The following is a 21,960-nucleotide window of genomic DNA, read 5'->3' as shown; positions in this document are numbered from 1 at the left end:
GTGTTTCTGCTTTTTGGAAAACAGTGAATAAGACTGAATGTAAGCCCATTTATTCTAAACAAGAATCACAAGTTCTAAAACTTTCTGAGTAAGTCTTTAAAATTGCTGCTGTTTCTTCTATTGTCTTCTCAATTACCAGTAGAAATATATCACTTTCATATTTACCCAGTGCTCTAATCTCTAGGCTATGCATTCAATTCCCATGGGTCAATAAGACTTTTTATATACATGAAAAAATATGGCTTGTTGGTATTTGGACCAGATACTAATTAAGAGAGAGAATCCCAGAAGCATCCACTCTTTATGTTAGGTTAACTGTTCCTGAATGCTAAAGATTCTCTTACAAAATAGAAGCACCAAGGAGTATTGCCAAAGGATTGCATGCATCTTTGTGCTGTACATTTCTTAGGAAATCAATGTGTATCTTTCAAACAGGATGCTGGATTGAAATATCAATTTCCCAAACCAATCAGAAAACAGCAACTGCTTTCCAGAACAGCATTTTTCATCAAGGAAAAAACAGCCGGACTTGAAAGAATTGAATAGAAAATCCTGCTGAAAAGAAATCAACACTGTTCAGAAGAATACAGAAAAACAACTACTGATGAGAAATTTTCCTTACCAATTACGTGTACTACAAGTTCTGTGTGGCCATTTTTTATATTTCCAATAAGCAAAGCTGCTTAAGAATCTTTGTTTGAATTAAGTTTGGTTTATTTACAATTAAAGTCAGGATTTATATGCAGGTTACAAGACACAGGTCAGAAAGTAAAAACAGCAGCAGTTTGAAGTAGGATAACATTTGTCAAATGGATGTTGTATTCCTACCCACCCCTTACACCAGGTGTCTAAATGTGCACACAGATATCCCTTACCTGACTCGTTTGTTTATAGTTGGAGATTCTCTGAAATTATTGTGCAGTGTCTAGACAGATTCCCAATACCACAATCTTTAGGAACTTGCATATATTTAATGTAACAAATAGAAGAGTAGATCTGTCTTCGATCAATCCCTTCTGCACACATCTAAGGTGCTAGCCTTCCATTCCCTATGCGAGCAAGTCAGCAGCCCTCCGGCTGTGGAAGGCTTTTCAGGGACAACTGGAGCATAAACCCGATTTACTTCTTGCCTAACACCTTATAATGTGACAATGAAACAGCTATTTAGAAGAGCAATGTTTCACAACTAGTCTGAACTACAGTTCAGATGGTGAACTACATTCAACATCTGCTATGAGTTACAATGGAGGCAATATATATACCTCTGAGAATAATGAAAAGCACTTTACTGAGACTTGCAAGACAGAATAACTGAGAGATTGTCTTAAAATCATAGCTGTTAAAATTTCCCAAGTCCCTCCTTACATCTCTACTTTCAGGATAGGAGTTGATCTAAAGAAAATCACCCTCGAATTTCAAAGACGTGCCTCTCTCTACATGTAAGAGAAAGATATTTCAAAGAGATTTCAATATTATTGTGCTATATTGGACACTTAATGGATAGACTGATACAGGCATTTTTGTTGCATTTGTGTCTCTGAAAGCAATTCTTATATTACTGAAAGTGCTGCTGATGCAGAAGCAAAGCATGCATTTGCTTATGAGTACTACGGGAAGTCTGTATGCCTGACTTTATTCATCACAATTCCTCCATCTGCCCACATGCCTGACTTGAAGAAGCTGGGCTTTGCTAAATGATGCAGAGCAACAGCTAGTAGTTCTGTGCCCCAAATAGTCTTGCTCATTCACAGTACACATTCACGTTCAATCAAAATAAACAGTTTTGAATTAACTCACAACTTTCAAGATGAAAAATGCCCTGTACCACTTACAATTTCTAAACTGTCTCATGTTCTTCAATATAATAAACTGTTAGACTGCTAAAATATTTTATTTTCTGCTGGGATATACTTAGGGAAAATACACTTCACTCCGACATTAATATTTGGGTTTGGGCTGCACTAAGTGACTAACGTATGGCTGAATTTGTCAGGATGCCACATATAGATGCTTGAAGCATGCAGTAGAGGTGGCGAGTTCTTATGTAGCAGAAGATGAAGAAAAGAAAAAGGACCAATTGTCATACATTAACACATTAACATATACTGGTAAATGTAATAAGCTAAATTCTTACTGTGGCATTTTCCTGGCAAAGTTGTCATTTTGGTTGAGGGAAATTAAAGGGATTACTACAGCAGAAGATAACAGATAAAATAGAGACAAGGGTCTACAGAAGGGAGGAAGCTTAGGCAGTACCCATTAACATGCAGTATCCATCTACACAGCAAGAAGACAGCTCTGAAAACTCCCTGCACATGCTCCCTCCACACAGTGGTCATTTTAGTTATGCCAGGAAGGATGGAATGAAGAAATCAATAATGTACCAGGAACATGTATTCTCAGCATGGCAACAACTAATGGGCACCCAGAAACAGAAAACCACAGTACCAGATGAGTTCTAGCACTCAAAATCCACATCACAGCATGCCATGCTGCTTCCTTATAATAAAACTAAACCTAACACATCACAGAAATATGTGCTGGGGAGGACTCTGACATTCAGGGACCAGCTCATCAAGTGTTCATACAGCCCTTGTGTTCTTCATCCTTCAGCATACAACTGCGTACATTTGTCAGTTTCCCAGGTGATTCTCCATCATTAAAACCCAAGCAAGCTTCCAATTCTCTGACTGCACTAGCAGTAGGTGGCCTCATCCATAACTTCTGATTTAGCACTATTAAGCCATGATAAATTATAGATAGGCATACTGCTGGGCTGGTAGCCCAAGCACCACTTTAGTCTTATGCTCATTGGTCTTGGAAGAGAATTTCAGATAATCTTTTTACAGTATAGCTCAGCCATGCCTTCAGCAGACACTCAAAAACATCAACTGCATAATTTTGCCATAAAGTTTTCTGCATCTTTTCCCTAGAAGATATCTATATTCTCTGCAGAGCTCCAGGTTGACACCTAATGAAGTATTAATGTGTAGATATACCAAGTACACTTGGCTAGTGCTGGGCATTTCACTACAAATAGTCTGACCCTAATTATCCATCAAAATTAAAGCAAGGAGATGACACCTGGCCACTCTTACCCCAGCACCATACACGGCAAAGAGGTACACAGGTTGGCTGATCCCAAGGGAATGGGATGTGATGCTGGGCTGTAAGCTGGAAGACTGCCAAAAAAGTACAGTACAGATGAATCCATATTGTCAGTGTACATTGATATGCAATTATTTTTACAGCCTTCTAAGATTAAAGGCTAGCGAAAATTGCTTTTTTAGATATATGATAATCATATCAAGAAATTCTCCATTTCTTTTACCTACTCCCTCTTCAATATACTTAAGCCTGTCATCAAATGAAGTGAAATTTTATCTTCTTCTTAACATATTTAGCAGAGTATTACAGTGAATTATAAGAGAGAAATGAGAAAATCCACAAGAGGACAACAATGACTGAAGAATCTGGAGACCTGTAAATTCTTAAGGATTCCCTGATTCAGTTTTACTAATGCTGTCAGAAAGAAAGTGTGAAATTAAATCTAATTCACACATTATGCACAATTAGGTTAGAGTAAAGACAATCTGTCATCCTAAACTGTGAAAGGCTTTGCTGAATAATAGCGAAACTTCAAAAACTGTCATGCATCATTTTGTATTTCATTTCAACCCTTATTTTTGAGAAGTGTGATGGATGCAGCAGATAAATTCTTGAACAGTGACAGCAATTACCATTTATTTTTCCTCCGTCTGACTTTATTCTTAACTTACTCCTCTTGTGAATTAAACTCATACAGAATCAACACAATACATACAAGGTACATACAGAATGTCAAAATACAGTAAGTAGTAGGGGTCTATCCTAATAGCAAAACCCAAAAGAAATACCCAATTTTAGGTGAGGTACACAAGCTGAGCGATTTGTAATCAGGACTTCCATAGGTACTCTTTTTCATACATGTTTTATAGGGAGTTTTGAAACACATTACAAAAATATGTAAAGCTAGTGTGAAGCATGTGCAGGAAACCAGCGGGAAAGAAAAAGTCAGCTAAGACTTTCTTGCGCCAGCCTTAGAGACGCTATCATACCTAAAGCGCGATTTTTCCTTCAGGCTGCCTACCATTTAGATTACATTCATTCGGCAGATCAGAACAGACTATTTGTTACCTTGTGGTGGGACAGCTGTAAAACATGCTTATTACTCTCACTATTACTCTACAAAGCAGTGTAACAAATTAACTGTAAGCCTCATGGAAAAACAACTGTTTCGTTCACCTTATTCTTCACATCCAAGTGAAAATAAATTCAACCTTTCTCATTGTGTTAATTTGTATACAGTACCTTAAAAAATTGCTGAATTGCTTAATTTTCTCTACTCAGAAACTGTGATACATTAACTACCAGAAAAAATGCATGGCAAAGAGACATAAATAGGAAATTAACCCATTTCTAAAAGGGTGACTAAAGAAATCAGAAAGACATGTTAATTAAGCAGACTGTCCAGTACTTGTGCATTTGCACAAAACAACCAGTGCTTGGAACAAAAATTTGCATTCCTTCTGGTTATGGCTACTTACTGTTCCTTATTCACTTCCATTTCAAGTTTTCCTTATTCTCCATATTCTTTAATGTACAGTAGCATCAAGAATGCTTAAACAACAGGGCCATACAGTACAGACACCACAGAAAAAGTTTACTGTCTTAAAGGCAGAACAAACAAAAGCGTAAAGGGACAATGATGTGACAGCCATATTCATTTTAATTATCCAACATATGAAGAAGGCTAGTTTTGCAATTAAAATGCACAACCGGACAATAAGTTGCACAGCTGACTTGAGTTGATTTAAATGCACATCAGCGCAGATCACGGAAAAACAAAATAGGTTCTCATTATCATTCTGCATGTTGGCTGTACTTTCCCATCTTTCTTTTTTTTCCAGCATGAATACTCCCATGCTTTTATATGGAACTGGATGAACTGACAAAGGTTTAAAAAAATGTTCTTCCTTTTAGCTAGGTTAGTTTTTGGCTGATATTGCTCACCACACAGCCACATGCGTGCTAGGACTGGCCTAAAAGAAGGGGTACAAACAAATAGCCAGAGATAATCTCCCTTTTTCAGGGTTGGTTTCCACTTCCCATTCACAATATCACACACCCACAGTGCAGAGCCATTTATTTCAGTATGTTTCATCAAAACAGGAATAGGATCATAAGTATTGTCTCCCGCATAATCCATTTGTCCATTTGTCCCTGATTCAGAATATCACTTTACATTTTAAATGATGAATGCAACACAGGTACACATTTAAGTGCTTCCATAAAATGGGCCATTTTTCTGGAACAGAGCTTTAGCAACAACTAGCTTACTCAAAGCTCATCTAGGTAGTTATTCCGTTGGTTTCACTTTATTTCAGATTCTAACCTTCAGCTGTGTTGATGAATGCCTCCCACCTCAGCTGGGACACAATTCCCCACCTTTAGAAGTGAATATTGCATTATGTTGCAAGTTGCATGAATTAAATATATCTTAATTTTTTAAATGAATGGGCAGGCATTCCCATATTATTAGGCATGCATACAGTGCTGAGTACGACAGCTTCAAGCTTCTTTGCACAACCTAGGAATTATCATATTAATATCAACTTGACTGTGGAGCCATGTTAATACCTGTATAACAGCTGTGCGCAGCTAGCCAGAAACAGAGTATTTGCCTCATTTCTTGCAGATGTACAGAAGCTTAGGAAAACTGCAAAATAAGCTAAAGCTATTTGAAAATCTGAAGCCTGTTTCTCAAAAAAATCCATTTGTTTATAAAGTAATATATTTTCTGAAGTGCCTGAAGTGCCTGAGTTTCCATGCTTATTTTTAGAATTGAAAGTCAGATAAGAAACAAGTAATTTTTGAAGTATTTCTAAATGTTTCAAAGCACTTGTAGGCATAATGCATCAATTACCATGAATACATATTACACTTGCGAAGGCCAAATACTTCTTGTATAATGATTCTATTGCTACATTTGATCCATTCATTTAAAAATAAAATCAACCCCCCAAAACATTAGAATTCCCTCAAGGCTCCCTTTCATGATTTTATCCAAATACAGAACATATTTACAAACTGTGCTGTGTGGAGGGGTATCATACATACATACAAGGCCTCTGAAGATTTCAAAGCATATCCAATGAAAATCGACAATAAATGTACAAAATACAGTTTAGTTAGCTATATATATATATCAATCAGCTTAATTAAATGTTGGTGGACCGTGGCAATTATCAAAATAAAATTATCCAAAAAAGGAAATAACATCAGTCGTCATGAACTGGCAAGCTAGTCACAAGACACCTGAAGTTTATGCATTCATTTTCTAATAAACATACCCGGCTCCTTTGCTATCAAATAGTAATTTGTAATGTACGTCTTATAACTTGTGTATAGCAAAATGTGGTTTTGTGGTCATATTTTGAAGATGTCAGATAGCATGTTTAAAGATGTCAGGAAATGCACTGAATTATAATATGCTTTCAGACTGCAAATGAATTTCAGATTTTTATTTCCTTCCTACTGTAATATCATAACCGATACGTGATGAAGTACTAAGAGATAAATGGAGATTATAAAAAGTAATTACATATCTCAGTGCTAACAGTTTACTGTTTAATCGTTTGGGGAAATCTCAATATATTGTATGCATAGTAATACTACCAAGATAGAAAAGACAGATAAAATTACTACTATGCAATTCACAATATTTTTTTTTCTGTATCTGGGTTTAACATCTTAGAAACTCCTGTTCTCTCTCTACTTTCACTGGACAGCTCTAAATCTTGTAAAGGATTATTCCTTACAAGCAGTAGATTCATGCAGCTTACTACTAGTGTTTCTGTTCTCAAATCATCAGAAAAAAATCATCTACTTTACACTAATGAGGGCTTTACTCTCTGAGCTACAAAAAAAGCAGTTGCCATGCAACAAGAACGAGATCAGCAACCTGTAACATCTTCACACACACAAACTGGAGGTGCTGCCACAGCTTGTCTCCTTTGGGCACTTGAGGCTGCTCTACTCTCACTTAACACACTAGCTCCTAAAGGTGTCCTCTTTTCTTCATTTGCCTATGCAGGGCACTCTAAACATTGTTCATGGATGAACTCCGTAACTTAAGTTTGCTTTACAGTTCTTTTATTCTCAGTCATCTCAACCATACAAATAAATTTTTAAAAGCAGAAAAACATGAATAATGCTTCATTCATATTAATGGATGCCCCTGGCTGCATGTGGAAAGGCAATCAGAAGTGATTAAGATTAATAAGCACAGAGAAACTGAAGTCAAATGGGAACAGAAAAGCTTAAGGTACTTTCTAATTATTTTAAATTAGAAAATGTCAGTATATGTAAGACAGAAAACTGAAATTGTACATGAGACAGCACGCTTGATACTGAATGTTTAATCAACACAGAAGAGGTGCTCACCAGTGGGAGGAAAAAAGACAGAACACCCAGGTGGAAAAGAGAGAAAAGAGAATTCCCAGGAATTTAAAGACAAGAGGTGCTTTTTTTTTTTTACTAGAAGGACCTGGTGTGCTTACTGGCTAACATGCTCAGAGTACAGTCAATTCCATAAATAAAAACAAGAGATTCCCCCCCCCCCCCTTTTTTTTATAAATTATTATTATTTTTATTGCAAGCCACAACACTCCTCCTCTCACTGAACCAGTATCATCTTTGCAACCTGGGATGTACATGTGGATTCAGGTCTCCCATGTCCCATGCTGAAAAGGAGCAGTTTCCCCTCTCTCCCTCCATGTCTGAATGCTAACATTACTTAAATACTGAGAAAGAGAGGCGCTGAATGCTCTTCACAGGTTTAAGAGATTGGTTGGCTTGCCCAAAGCAATTTTACTTGGCTCATTGGAAAACTGGTTACATTAAATTACATTGGCTCTTTGAAGTTACATTAAATTAGAATAGAATAGAATAGAATAGAATAGAATAGAATAGAATAGAATAGAATAGTTCACTTGGAATGAATGACCGCGTTTCTCCTCTCCCTCTACATGAACATCTGTTACAAGTTCAGTTATCCACAACATTATGCTCTGAGGCCTCTGCAATTCAGGGCTACATAGCTGCAGAATTTTCCACAGAGTAATTCCAAGTTTTAAAGAACTGTTTTGTAGATTAGTTTCCACCAAAAGCAAAATATGATCTTAGTCTACAGGATACAAATGTATTTAAAAGCAAGAACAGAATGTGCACTGAGGAACTATCTGATAACATAAAACAACAGTCTGAACTCTGAAAGAAATCTCTGCCAGCCATCTGAGCACCTAGATCTGAGCATCATCTTCCATCTGAGCTCTAGATGCTTTGGTTACGTAACTCCACAACTGCAACTCTGACAAAAAAAAATAATAAAAAAAATCCATGAACTGAATCTTTTGCTGTAAATGAAACAGTTACCTTTTGTTTAATTTGCTTTTCCTGTTGCCTCTTCCTCTGAAAATTTCATCCTTTTCAATGGATTGAAACGCACATCTATACAGTTTTGACCCAGGCAAAGCAGAGATGACTGAAGAACAAAATGTAGAACCCAATTGTCAAATGGGGGGCGATGGATGTCTACATTGACAAGGTAACTCACCTGAAGAACAGTTCTGTAGCAGAAACCTGCATAGATTACCTAACAGAATTCAGCTGCAAAATCCATCTTTCTGGATGCTCACAAGAACATTATGCACAACGTTGCCAAGACAACACAATGGAAACTGAAGACAGGGGACCAGACCATGCTGCTTGGAGACCACATTAATAAACTCTTCTGCTTAAATGATTGTAGTAGGAAATAATTCATTGAAATATATTACACTGTGTATATTTTTTATACTGATTTCAATGGTACAATTTTCTGTTTGTATAGTCCTAATAAAATATCAGTATGACCAGTAGTCCTGTGGAATTAGAAGTGGCACAGGTTGCCCAGAGAAGCTGTGGATGCTCCATCCCTGGAGGTGTTCAAGATCAGGCTGGATGGGGCCTTGGCCAACCTGGTCAAGTGGGAGGTGTCCCTGCCCATGGCAGGGAGGTTGGAACTAGATGATCTTTAAGGTCCCTTCCAACCCAAGCCAGTCGGTGATTCCACGAAAACTGAAAACATGCACAATCTTCTCGTAGTTCTGCCTCTTAGTGAGCTGACAGTCAGAACACTTAAGGCAATCGTATCACAACATGAAACAGCTGATTCTCCAACTTGAACCCCCTACGCTTGCATACTCTGTAACTTAGATTCCCGTAGTATAAGAAGTACACAACCAAAAATAAATAAAAAAGCCCCCCAAAAAACGTGTCTCTTGACTGGCATTTTATACACTTCAAATTTATCCCTGAATTTTTTCTTTGCATCCTATATTTATTATGAAGAAGTGGAAATCTTACTTGCTAACTTCTAAAAATGTCAAAAAAAGTGTAGAAGACTCATTTTATTTCTTTCTGCTACAAATACTGAATAGCTACCATGGAAGCAGCTAGGAATATTTAACACAAGCTTTCAGAGCGTCTGTGCTTCCGTAGCTCTTCACACCTTCATTGCTGTTTTTTTTTTTTTTTTTTAATTCTTGATTTGAAAGCTAGATCCAAAACCAAGGTAACCCACATTTCTTTGTGTACTGAGACCGCTCCAAAGAATTTGACACAGTGAGTACAACTTAAACGTTGTTTAGGTTATTTCAAATAAATTTGGAAAAGTTCCTTGCGAAGCTCCTAGCAGGAATACTGAAATGCAGCATCATTCTCTATAAACATCATCACACACAGAGACTTAGAACAAGGTCTGAAAGACACTTTTTGTTTTCCTTCACAAAAACTCAAAATACCACAAAACACATGTAAATACGACATAAAAATCTATCTCTGAGCACAGAAAACTGTTTTCTAACATCGAATTTGCAGTGGCTTCCTGAATAGCTTGGGGTAGGCAAGATACTTATCTTTCTCAATTTAACGTCTGCCAGACTGGAATAACTTTAGTTACTTCACCAGGGTGTTGAAAGAATTAATTTACTTGTGTTTGCACAATTATTTTGAAGATGAAAATTGCTATTTAAATACTAAGTGCCATTTTGTATAAATAAGCAAAAACAAAACACCTGCACAAATCCAAAACAAGATTATCCTCTCCCTATGTACAGATGAGTACAGGATCTGAAAGGGCTGTTCTTTCTTTCACTGCCACATCTCCAAAGAAAACAGCAACTGCTTAGCAGTCCTTATTTCCTAAAATCGTATGTGCCACTTATTGATCCTGTGACATGTATTGCACATCTTTTAGGATGTGCTTACTATGTTTGCAACACAAATATTCAAATAAAAAAACGTTATTGTTGAAGACATTGACACAAATCAAAGCTGTAATCAATTGGGCTTTCCTGGTGTAAACACCTTGAAGGCCTCTAATGAAAGCTTCCTTTCATTTCCACTGTTTCAATTCACAATGATTTCATATACTCCATAAATCTTTCGAAGACAAAATGAAAGACTTTACCTAGATTTTTCAATAACTTTTATATTCCCTTTTCTCTTTTTTATAATACCTTAGCATGTCAAACTTTTACTTCCTTTCACTCATTTCTGCCTCCAAATAGTGACTCAGTCACCTACACTCTGCAAAGCTGATCTCTTCCCTACTTAGCTCAGTCATAAGCAAGGTAATAGAAATTACTCCATCTTACAAGAAATACTGATAACACAGATACTAGACTCCTCTCCTCCACTATCTTCTGCTTTAGCCTCATTTGAAAGAGTCAACAACTAAGACAGAATTGCATTAATAAGACTACAGTATTCAGGTAAAACTAAGGTGCCAATATTTCTCACAGTTCTGTGATGTTCTTTGGAAGAATACAGACAAATATCAAATCTGGGAATATGGAATAATTTGCTAGATTATTAGAGGTAAAAAGCATTTTCATATGTAGAAATAAGCCATTAGCTTTCAATCCTGGGACTTTAAAAAGGTGAAAATTGACCAGCTTGAATTCTTGAAATTCTTGAATTCTTGAAAATTGACCAGCTTTCATGGATCCCCCAAAATTCTCTAGAGTAGACTCCCAGGGGACACTGCTCACTAGCTTCCCAAGGAGCTTAAAGCACACTCTTTTAAAACCCAGGGTGGCAACTGCGCTGACGTTTTCTCTGCTTACTTCAAAAATTTTGAACTCAAGTAATTCATGATCACTGTGGCCAAGACAGCCCCTTAATACCACGTCTCCCAAGGCCTTCCCTATTCTCAAACAACAGATCTGGGAGGGCTCCTTTCCTAGTTGACACACTTAGTATTTGTGACAAGAAGTTAATCTACAACATGCTTTATGATTCCCAGCCTTACTTGTTGTGGCGGTATGATATTCCCAGTTTATGTCTGGAAAATTGAAGTCCCATAAGGACAAAAGCAACTGATCAGGCAACTGTAGGCAACTCCTAATTGCCTACAGAATATCTCATGTATGCTATTGTCGTGGGTCGCCAATCAATGGTAGACACCCACAACATCTGCTTGGGTTTCCATCCTCTTAATCCTCACCCAGAGGCTCTCTACTGCATCATCCCTAACAGCCATACAGTCTTATCTCTCCCTTACGTACAATGCAACACCTCCATCTCACCTGCCATGCCTATCTTTCATGAGCAGTCAATAACCCTCCATTCCAGCACTCCATCATTTATTTTTAATTATGCGAAATATATGTGAAAAAACATACCTTACACATGAAAGCTTCTCCAAACACAAAATTTTCTGGTATGAAGAAGTCAAACATACAAATGTATACAATTACACCTGGAAAAATACAGAAATAATGCTAACTTTTCTTAAAGACAGGGATCAGATAATGCTTTTGTTTTTCTACATAGCTTTTAAAAAGGCCGTGTTTTAAATATATCCTGAAGTTATTTTTCAGACCACTTCCAAAACAAACACGCTCTTTCTGCTGAATTTTTATTTTCACTGTTAGCCTTGCCTATTTCAATGTTCATCGAAACACATAGCTGACCTACCTGCAGACTCAGGAACCAAGTCTGAAAATATTTCATCACCATATTTTACAAATGATAGTTCAAAACACTCACCAGTTTGCCACCAGTGGTCTAAGACAGGTACCTTGAAGACTTTTTTGGACCATTCTAGTGTGTCCACATCACAGCTCTCACCAGCTACAAACAACATTCTGAACCTTTAAATAAAAATTAAAAAAAAAAAAAGTATTTGTCTTGATCTGGACAGGAAAGGAAAACAAGAAAACAAATTCAATAAACATCTGTGGCCTGTGTCCCAGATGGGATAAAGACAAAAGGGGAGGGAAGACGGTTATTCCTTGTATGCTCCATCCTACTGAGTAACAATTAGAATCTTAGCTATACTAATTTATGCTACCTGATATATCATGTAAAAGAAGCTTTATTTTCAGAATTCAAAGATCTCGGGAGGCCAGTGGCAAACAATTGTCAATGGAAGTAAAGAATAGTTAAATACCTTGTACACAGGATCTAGATAGATACCTCTCAGGCAAAACATAATTACAAAATACCAAAAATATAGCAGAAAAATTAGTAAAGAAATAAACAGAACAAATAGGAAATACCTGTAGCATAACTCTTAGCGTTAAGTTGTTAATAATGTTCTATTTAAACAGATCTTAATGCTTTTTGAGTTGTTCAGTCATCTTTTTAGAAGCCTTTGGAAATGATTTTTGTGGAGAAACAATAGCAGCTAAATCCCTTTTCCCGCATAGACAGAAGCTATTTACTTATAAATAATAAAAAAAAAAATGCAATTCTACCAGATAATATCAATCTCATAACAATAGTACTGGAATTCAGCTTATTTGGATGGATACTCTGCAGCCAGTTTTGGCAGAAAAGAAATGCAACACCTGGCAGTCACAACAGGTACAATCTCCATTTTTGTACCACTAAATTATGCAGTGATATACACCTGGGCAATAAACCCCCCCACAGTCTTAATCTTCATCACCTTTTATTGGATGTTCTGTCACACTTTGTTGTCCTTCCTTAAACATTACAAATTCACTTCATGCCCAGTTTAGTATGGCAAGGTCCTCTATGTCAGCTGTAGCTTTCTTAAACATGACTATTTGTACTTAGAAGTGAGACGTTACAGTATATTACTGCATGCTGCCAAGGTTTCGATCTTTGTAACACTTGTACAATAACTTTATTCTTGTCATAGCAGATTTTTTTTCGCTTTTAATTTCCTAACAAGCAACTTAAAATTGCATTTAAACTCATGGATACTCATGACAATGACCAAACATCATCATCTAATAAGAAGGTACTGAAGTGAAGAATGATTTATGGTCTTGCCCCCGCACCTCCAACAAAAAAATAAGCAGTCATCTTCAGGTAGAAACACAGAACTTTGAATTCAGGTTCATGAAGTACAGATGAAAACAAATGGCCAACTATGCTGAGATGAACCACTCATTTATATTCAGCACTGTAGCATTAGTATATGCCTGGTTTTATAATCTATTTTGTGACAGCAATGCATACTATTTATCTTATTTGATTCTTATCATAAAAAAAAAAATGTCTAAGCTGAACTAGTTCTCTAGGCTTCTATAGTCCACAAAAAGAGTAAGAGGCAACTTTAGAGAGTAACTTACTTTTGGAGCTTCAAGTAGCCCAACAACAGACCCTGGCATTAAAACTACTCCAAAATACCACCTAGCTTTCTTTGCAACACACTCCCCCAAAGGACCACCCCCATCAAAAAAAAAAAAAAAAGAAAAATTAAAATCAGACCATGTGTCTGAGCGTATTGTCCAAACACTTCCTGAAATCTGGCAGGCTCCGTGCCATGACCACTTCCCTGCGTAGACTGTTCCAGTGCCTGACCACCCTTTTGGTGAAAAACCTTTTCCTGATGTCCAGCCTGACCCTCCCCTGTGGCAGCTTCAAACCATTCCCTCCTGTCTTATTGCTGTTCACCAGAGAGAAGCTGCCTCTCTGCTCCCCCTTGTGAGGAAGGTGTAGACCACAATGAGGATTCTCCTCAGCCTCCTGTTCTCTATTTCAACTGCCTTTTCATCCTGGTTGGGCAGTCTGTAGCAGACTCCCATGACATCTGCCTTGTTGGCTCTCCCCGATTCTTACCCATAAACACTCAACCCGATTGTCACCATCACCAAGCTCAAGACAGTCAAAACATTCCCTAACATACAGGGCTAGCCCACCACCTCTCTTTCTGGTCCTATCCCTTCTGAAGAGCCTATACCCACCCACTACAGCACTCCAGTTGTGCAAGTCATCCTACCATGTTTCTGTGATGGCAGCTATATCCGTTTTCCTGCTGCACAATGGCTTCCATATCCCCCTGTTTGTTTCCCATGCTGTGTGCACTGGTGTAGATGCACTTCAGTTGGTTTAGTGATCCCATCACCTTTCTGTGGGGAGAAGCCCTAATTGCTACACGACCTTTCTCAGGCACTTCCATGATTTCTAACCCATCAATATGCCTTGTGTCTTTGCTGTCACATGGCTCTCCATCCCCTACCTGGCAGCAGACTGAAGGGCTTTGCTAGCACACTGTCCCACAGCCACTGACATACCACCCCCTGGCTTATCTTTAGTGAGCCTGTTTTTATCCCTTTCCTCCTTCAAATCTAGTTTAAAGATCTCTCAGTGAGCCCTGCTAACTCCTGTGCAAAACCCCTTTCCCCCTTTGAGACTGGTGAACCCCACTGTTGCCAGCAGGCCTGGGGTCATGTAAAATGACCCGTGATCAAAAAAACAAAACAAAGTTCTGCTAACAACACCAGGCTTGGAGCCAGAGATTGATCTGCTGTCATTTCCTGCTTCTCCCCTCATCATTCCCTGCAACTGGAGAGATAGAGGACAAAGATACTTGTGGTCCTGATCCCTTAATGAGTTGTCCCAAAGCCCTGAAGTCTCTCTTGATTGCCCTTGGACTTCTTGTTGGAACTTCCAGGTTACTCTGGAGTATGTATTTTCATACAAGGTACAGATAAAATATACAAAGCCTTAAAGCAAATGTGTAAGCAAGCAGCTTTTACATCAAAGAAGCACAGTGAAGATATTTGAAGACAATTAGAAGATAATGAGTGTGTCCCCAGTCTTGCACAAGAATTCATTTTCTTTGAAAGCACAAGCCATTGCTGACAATAACAGCTAATAGCTAAGTGGGAGTTACGGAACAGATAAAAGTTTATGATAGAAGAAATCAAAATATTGTATAAGTAAAAAACATATTGTATTTTCTGAAAAGTTTTTTAAGACTCATGTTTACATTCAGGACACTCCTGTTAAGCACTGCTAAATTTACTTTGCATTGTATATCCTGTAACTAGGCATGCTAACCACAAAATTTCAGCTTTGATTTAAAAATTAAATTTATGAACTTATTAACTTTATAAATTGTTGAAAAACTCTGTTAAGTGTCCTTGTTTTAAAAACAGGGCTAACAATACCCCAATATCTTAAAAGGCTTGCCAAAAAGTTAAATCAGTGTGTTATCCCCTGGACCGAAACCAGAATTCCTCCTTTTGAATTCCCCGCTTTAATAATCAGGCCTGGATCTGCAGGCTCTAGAGCAATCCTATGTTGTGGGAAGGACTGGGACCAGCTCTTTGGACAACTTATGGTTCAAATCCATCAAAAAGAGTACAAGAGAAAAGTGCCATAAGCCTAACAAAGTGTAAGGATATGTAATTATCTTCTCCTATCAAACAGTAGAACAAGAGAGATAGCAATGGTTATAAAACGTCCTGCTGTGAACAATTTTTAAACAATCTACTTAAAACTTCACAGCATGTCAATGCACCTATTATTGCAATCATCTACCACTGCAACACATTTAATGGGGAAGAAGGATCATAAAACCTCTCTAAGTAAACATGTCCTGCGCTGTCATTCTGAAAACCTACACTCCTAACATAAATTTCAGTTCAATCCAGACTTCAGACCCTATTCAGGAGTCCAGTGGACTGGATGTGAAGTACCCCCCTAATGCAGGGGACAGATCAAGGTCCCTAGTGGCCCTAGCACAACCTAAGTTGTTCAGCACAGCGTGTACCTTTTCATACTCCAAGCACAGAAGAAACCACATAGGCAAAACATTGCCCCAGAGCAGGAGCGTTCACATGGGTAATAATCTCAGTTACATTATTCAAGATTAAAAGATAATAAAAGTGTTTTTAACTCTGAAATGTATATACCAGTTTTTCCTGGCAAAGAAAATCTCTGCATCACACTAAATAAGCTTCCCCTCCCCTCTTTTTTTTTTTTCTGAATAAACAGTGAGGAGGTTAATTTGCACTTCTTTACAGAAACTGGAAATAAAGAACTCTTACTAATTCTTAATGCACCTGGAGACTGTAGACACTTAAATATGTAACAAATAAATAAATAAATAAAAAATTTGAGATCTTTTATTTTTCCTCTCTTGGTGTCTTCGTTCGTTCTTCTCCCCTAAACAGATTTTACCTTGTTCATGACAATCCAAGCACTTGAGGTTTGGGTGACAGAGTCAGAAATGCAGAACATTAAAAGCAGCTCAGCTCCTTCTCCCAATGCAGGTGAAGGGGAGTTCCACAAAGACTCTTCATAAATTCAGCTCAAGACTCCAATAGGAATGGCCATACATAAACTTCAGTAGCACAGAGTAGGGGGTAGCAGAGAGCACTGCATACTGTACTTCAATTGTTCTAGATTCTGAGTCTTAATCACATCTCCTCTAGCAGCACGTGCGAGACATGAATTATGTGAGAAAGCATTTCTTTCTAACAACTTTGAATTTGCTACTTTAATTTCAGATCCCCTTGTTCCTGTGTTATGTTTCTGTGTGAGACAGAAACTAGCAGTTACTAATTGACTTCATATCCATTATTTCTGAACACATTTTAGGCAGCCTCGTATTTCTTTCTAAAGCAAGCACATTAATATCTGGTATCAGATGAACATGCTTCAGTCTCCAGATTCTCTCGGTATAAAATGGCAGAACATTCAAAACTGACCTAAGGCAAAGAAAGCCAATTACGCTATGGAACACAAGCTACAGATTTCTACTCGTATCTTAATCTAATCTGTAGTGTTATTGCCCCATTTCATGTGCAATGTCAGTTGTCAGTCATTTGGAAATCAGACCTATACAGTTCATAAGAATTAAGTCGATTAAAAGATGAAGTGTGATTCTAAACAGGGAAAGAGTCAATGGGTCGACGTTACAGAGTTACCTTGTGAAGATGAGAACAGAATCCACAAGCCAACCAGAATACACCCAGGTCATGGAATTTGGGTGTTCGCTGCTTTTCAAACACAACAGGCAGCAATGATTAGATGGCCTGCTTAGCAGCACTGTGAGTTATCATAAAAACAGGTCTGCTACAGATCCTGTAGCAATATGTGGTTGAACAGGGCTTTTATCCTGTAGTAATACAAATTAAAAATTTCTTTTGCTGTTTAGCATAAGTCATGTTTAAGACACAGGTGATGTTTTGAAAGCAAACAAATTTCAAGAGTTGACTCCAAAAGCCAACAAGGATTTTGAAGCAGGCACACTATAACCTTTGGAAACATCACACATAATTTTGTGCAGTTGTCAGTGATGCCGCCAACATTAGTTTTTAACAGGGACTTGTTTAACTTATTTCAAAAGAACAAAAATCTCTTCATCATTCAATTTACTCTTGTAAATCAAGTACTCCCTTGTATACTGGAAGCTGGCATTGTCCACCACCTCTGTACCTTATCAGCAATATTTTTTTTTTTAAAATCGGATTTAAAAATAAATCGCCTTAACCTATTTCAGTTTTTAATAGAATTTTTCAGGAATTAAATGTAACATGGTGGTACCCTCTTTCAGGGATGCATTCCTAACCATTTGACTTAGAGTCTCTAGACTAAATAGGAATACATTTTACCCCAGGTGGGAGACAGACATCCCACTTCACAGATTCGGCACCAAATAATGGAGAAGAAAGTATCATAGATCGAGAGTATCAAGTAAAAGTAAGTCTTAATCCAAACTGAAACAGAAAATTATCTTGACCTTGGATGGAAAAGTCCATCTAAATAACACCCAAAAGCAAGAATTTTCCTAGGAAGAAAATTTTAATCATCTGTTGGATTCGATTTCTTAAGAATTGAAGCTTAACCTATAAAATAACACTCACTGTAACTAGTTGGACATTAATATTGAAATCATTATAGGATAGCCAGTCTAATTTAAGCACCTTTCCCAATTCAATAATATACACCACAGTATCACACATAGCCAGGAAGTTAGAGCCATGACTAGAAATTACAGTAAGATAGTCCTTACCTAACATGGAAAGAAAGGCACGTAGAAGACTGTCAGCACTACACTAAGAAGACTTATAGCACTACACTGGGATTCAGAGAACAGTCACTGGACTTGGCTTTTTTATCACAGGTGCAAAAGGCTTTGGATTTTTCATATAAGTGACTAAAGACAATCCACAAGAATACTAGATACTAAATGCTTCACTAGAGAAGTTGCATACCAAGAGATTGCATAGCCCAAAGACGAATGAATTATGAGATGACTAAATCTGTGCACAAATGGAGAAGCTCATGAACTACGCACTGAGTAGGAATGATGAAATACCTCTTTACATCTGGGGCAACTGCTATCAGCACAGGGACTCTAACTTGCCTGGAATTCTTTGGTCAGAAAATGCAACAACTTACAGAACAGGTTAGCAGATTTTCTAGTCAATTATTACTCTAATTACACACTGACTCATTTTAGTAACTAAAAAAATGCTGAGGAATAGCAATTAAATTTTCTAGCATATGTATCATTTTCTTGTCACTAAACATCATAGAAGAACAGGGCATTAGGGTCCCAAACGAGCTTGTTCCCCATTTCATGGAAGGGAAATGATTGATGACAACACTCAAAATAGATGGAAGAAAGTAATGATGAACTTGTAATGTACATGAGGAATAAATCCAGCTTATTGATAAACAAAACTTCCCAGAGCAATTATGAGAGTGGAGGTCTAATTAAGCTACATGACTTTACATCTTCCTTTTCTCTTTGGAGAAGCGCGATAAAAGATGTTCATGACTGAATACTGCCTACAGAGAAGCGCGATAAAAGATGTTCATGACTGAATACTGCCTACAATCTGACATGGCCCTTGTTTGATGCTGAGCAAATTATTCAGGTCCAAGATTGCATCTGGTCTAAAACCACATATTTTTCTTTTTTAGAATATTTGGCATACAATGCTGAAACATGATTTGTAGAAGTACTAAACACTCACGGATGCATCAAGTCAGTGTGAGAGGCATTTTAACCACAAAATACTAATAATGTATTTTAACCATATCGTGCTAAAAACGCGGAAATAGTGGTAGTTCAGTGGCTCGGTCTGGGTATGCAAAATTAATAGAAGACTTTGACCTTAATCTCTCCGTGCCTCAGCTTCTCATCTGCAAAACACGGATAATACCACTCTCTCATCTCACAAGGGATTTGTGAGGATGAACTCAGTCATGATTTTGAAGCATGAGGTAGCACAGTGATAAACACTTAAAAACAGCATGAAATAGCAACATATAACCATAAGCAGTAACTAAATTTTAGGGAGATAGATATTGACTAGCTGCTGATTAAATGAACACTGAAGATCCTGTGAACTCAGAGAAGTGGGAGGTCACGTGGGAAAACAGTATGGGATTGTGTAATCCAAGTCTGTATTACAGGGTATGAACACAGTGGAGTAAAATGAAGATTCAGTAAGCAATCTTAACTCGCTAAGAATTCTTAACCTTAGAGTCTTCTTTTTAATGAGCAATTAAAGAGTCATCTTTTTAATAGCTTGCCTTTCCTCCAAACTATCAATATAAATTCACAAGCAAATACACGTACACCTAGACTATATTTGAATTCTGCTATACAGAGGTGGGCAAAGCCCCAGACATTGCTATTCTTAGCTCATCCAGTCTGCTTCTGTAAGAAACTGCTTCCAGTGTATCCTTAGTTCACCTTTTCAGAGAGTACTGCTTTCCCAGGGCTGCCTCAGGGTCCTGCTGACGGATTGCTCTAATTGCAGTTGGTGAAGTAAAGAGGGCAGCTACTTCATGCTCTGCTAGCACTTGGAAATAGGCACCAGCATCTGGCATTCCCACAGGCTTCCCCTATGGAGAGAATAATTTAAAATGTCACAGGATAAAAATACTTCATAATTCCTTGACAGTTCAAGGCTTTAACATGTAATAGTAGCGGTAGCACAGCAACTGAACTAATTTCATGTAAGACTTTAAAGAAGGGTTTGTTAAAAATAATAATAAAGCAAGCGTACTCACTTGCAGAAATAAATTTCACAAGCTTTGGGCACAATCTCTTGAATGACCAAAGGACGTACTGGCTGCTACTGAGAAAAATAGGACAAACGGACAAGCAAATGAAAAGACAGCCTCAAACAGCTGTTATCACACTGCCAGCAGAGGGAGTCATGCCTACATCTGTCCTTACTGTGAAACAGGCTGTAAAACGTTCGGAGTCCCACTGAACTAGGAGTCTCTGGATACAGTGGCACGTCAGCCATATACCCTTTTTGTCACTTAGGATTTGTCTCTTGTTTCTGGAAAAATTCCCACTCAGCTGCTTACAACTGGTTTATTGGCATCTTTGTGCTGCTACTGCATGTGAAAACTGGAGAGAAGCCAAAGACCCCTTTAACTGTGTTAGTGTGGTATCTGTTGGATTTGTTTGTTTGTTTTTAGAAAACTAAACATTGTCTTGAGCTACAGGGCACAGGCAGGAAAATTGTAAACAGAAGTAATTGGACATGACAAATTGTCCACTGGTAAATAATAATAATAACAAAAAATAATCAAAAATATTTTTCTGTGGTGCTGCAAATATGAAAAGCAGTCAGCACAGGATCACCTAACAACAATCTTTCTGTATGTGTTACTGGAATGAACGAATTGCTTCATACGTATATCAAAATGATGAAAAGATGTTGTTAAAGTGGAATGGTCTTTAGCTCTACAGGTATTGCTACATAACCTTTTCGCTAGAAAGGCCAAGCTTGGAAGATGAACTTTGACAAAGTATACAAACAAGATAGGAGAAACAAATGCTTTTCATAATGCAAAACACAGCTTTGTCAATGCGTTATGCAGGAAACCATGAATAAAGAGAAAGTTTCACCACTGAAAATGTCACCAATTTTACAGCAGTTTACCAGCCACAAAACAAATTTATACCTCTACCAGCCTTGTGTAAATGCAAATTTGGAGTGTGTCCTTCCCAACAAGCGTCACCTACGTTCATTTATTTTATTACTTTCAAGAGCTGCAGGCACAACTTTGAATTCTTTACCAGCCACAGGCAGTACGGTCTGGACATCTGCCAGTAATGTTCAAGAAACTTTTATTTCTTTTGCTTTTTTCCTCTGAAGCAGCACATTTGCAATAACACAAACATAATACAACAGATAGATTAATAGGTCCAGTGAAAAAAAGTAACATATAAAACTCTAATTAATACTTTTCAATTTGTCGAAATGCAAATGGAACATAGGCATTTGAATACCTTGAAGAGTTTACTAAATCCCATATTTTTATTGCAGTAAGAAGGCACTAACAGTAAATGCCTTTACAGAAACACACACAAATCAGGTTTGTTGCCCCATCCCAACACAGCAAACTGCCTGCTGGCTGTGATGCAGGTTTCCAGGTATTCCTTTTCCCTCTTCCTGCCTTCCCCACTGCAAATCCCCCCATGCTCGCTGGGCACCAGCTGCAAGACCAACAATAGCCAGCTGGCAATTTCAAGAGCACAGGATGCCGGACCGAGGCTGGCCACCTACTGCTGGCTTTGCAGCCCTATGGTGAGCTACTGCTGGTGAGAGCAGCGCCGCAGTGGAGGATGGC

At 37.8% G+C, this 21,960-nt stretch overlaps 1 protein-coding gene across 1 annotated transcript in view; it reads right to left on the bottom strand.

Annotated features, from left to right (window-relative positions):
- Nucleotides 1-21,960, bottom strand: part of LOC118246871 (acyl-CoA synthetase short-chain family member 3, mitochondrial-like) — a 52,050-nt gene that overhangs the window by 18,228 nt on the left and 11,862 nt on the right. Inside the window, 2 exon segments of the mRNA XM_035544350.1 lie at nt 12,136-12,239; nt 20,063-20,214. Coding sequence (XP_035400243.1) covers nt 12,136-12,239; nt 20,063-20,214 — 256 coding nt within the window.

This window comes from Cygnus atratus, chromosome 1 (genome assembly GCF_013377495.2).
Source record: "Cygnus atratus isolate AKBS03 ecotype Queensland, Australia chromosome 1, CAtr_DNAZoo_HiC_assembly, whole genome shotgun sequence".
NCBI lineage: Eukaryota > Metazoa > Chordata > Aves > Anseriformes > Anatidae > Cygnus > Cygnus atratus.
This window is presented reverse-complemented; position numbering and strand designations above follow the sequence as displayed.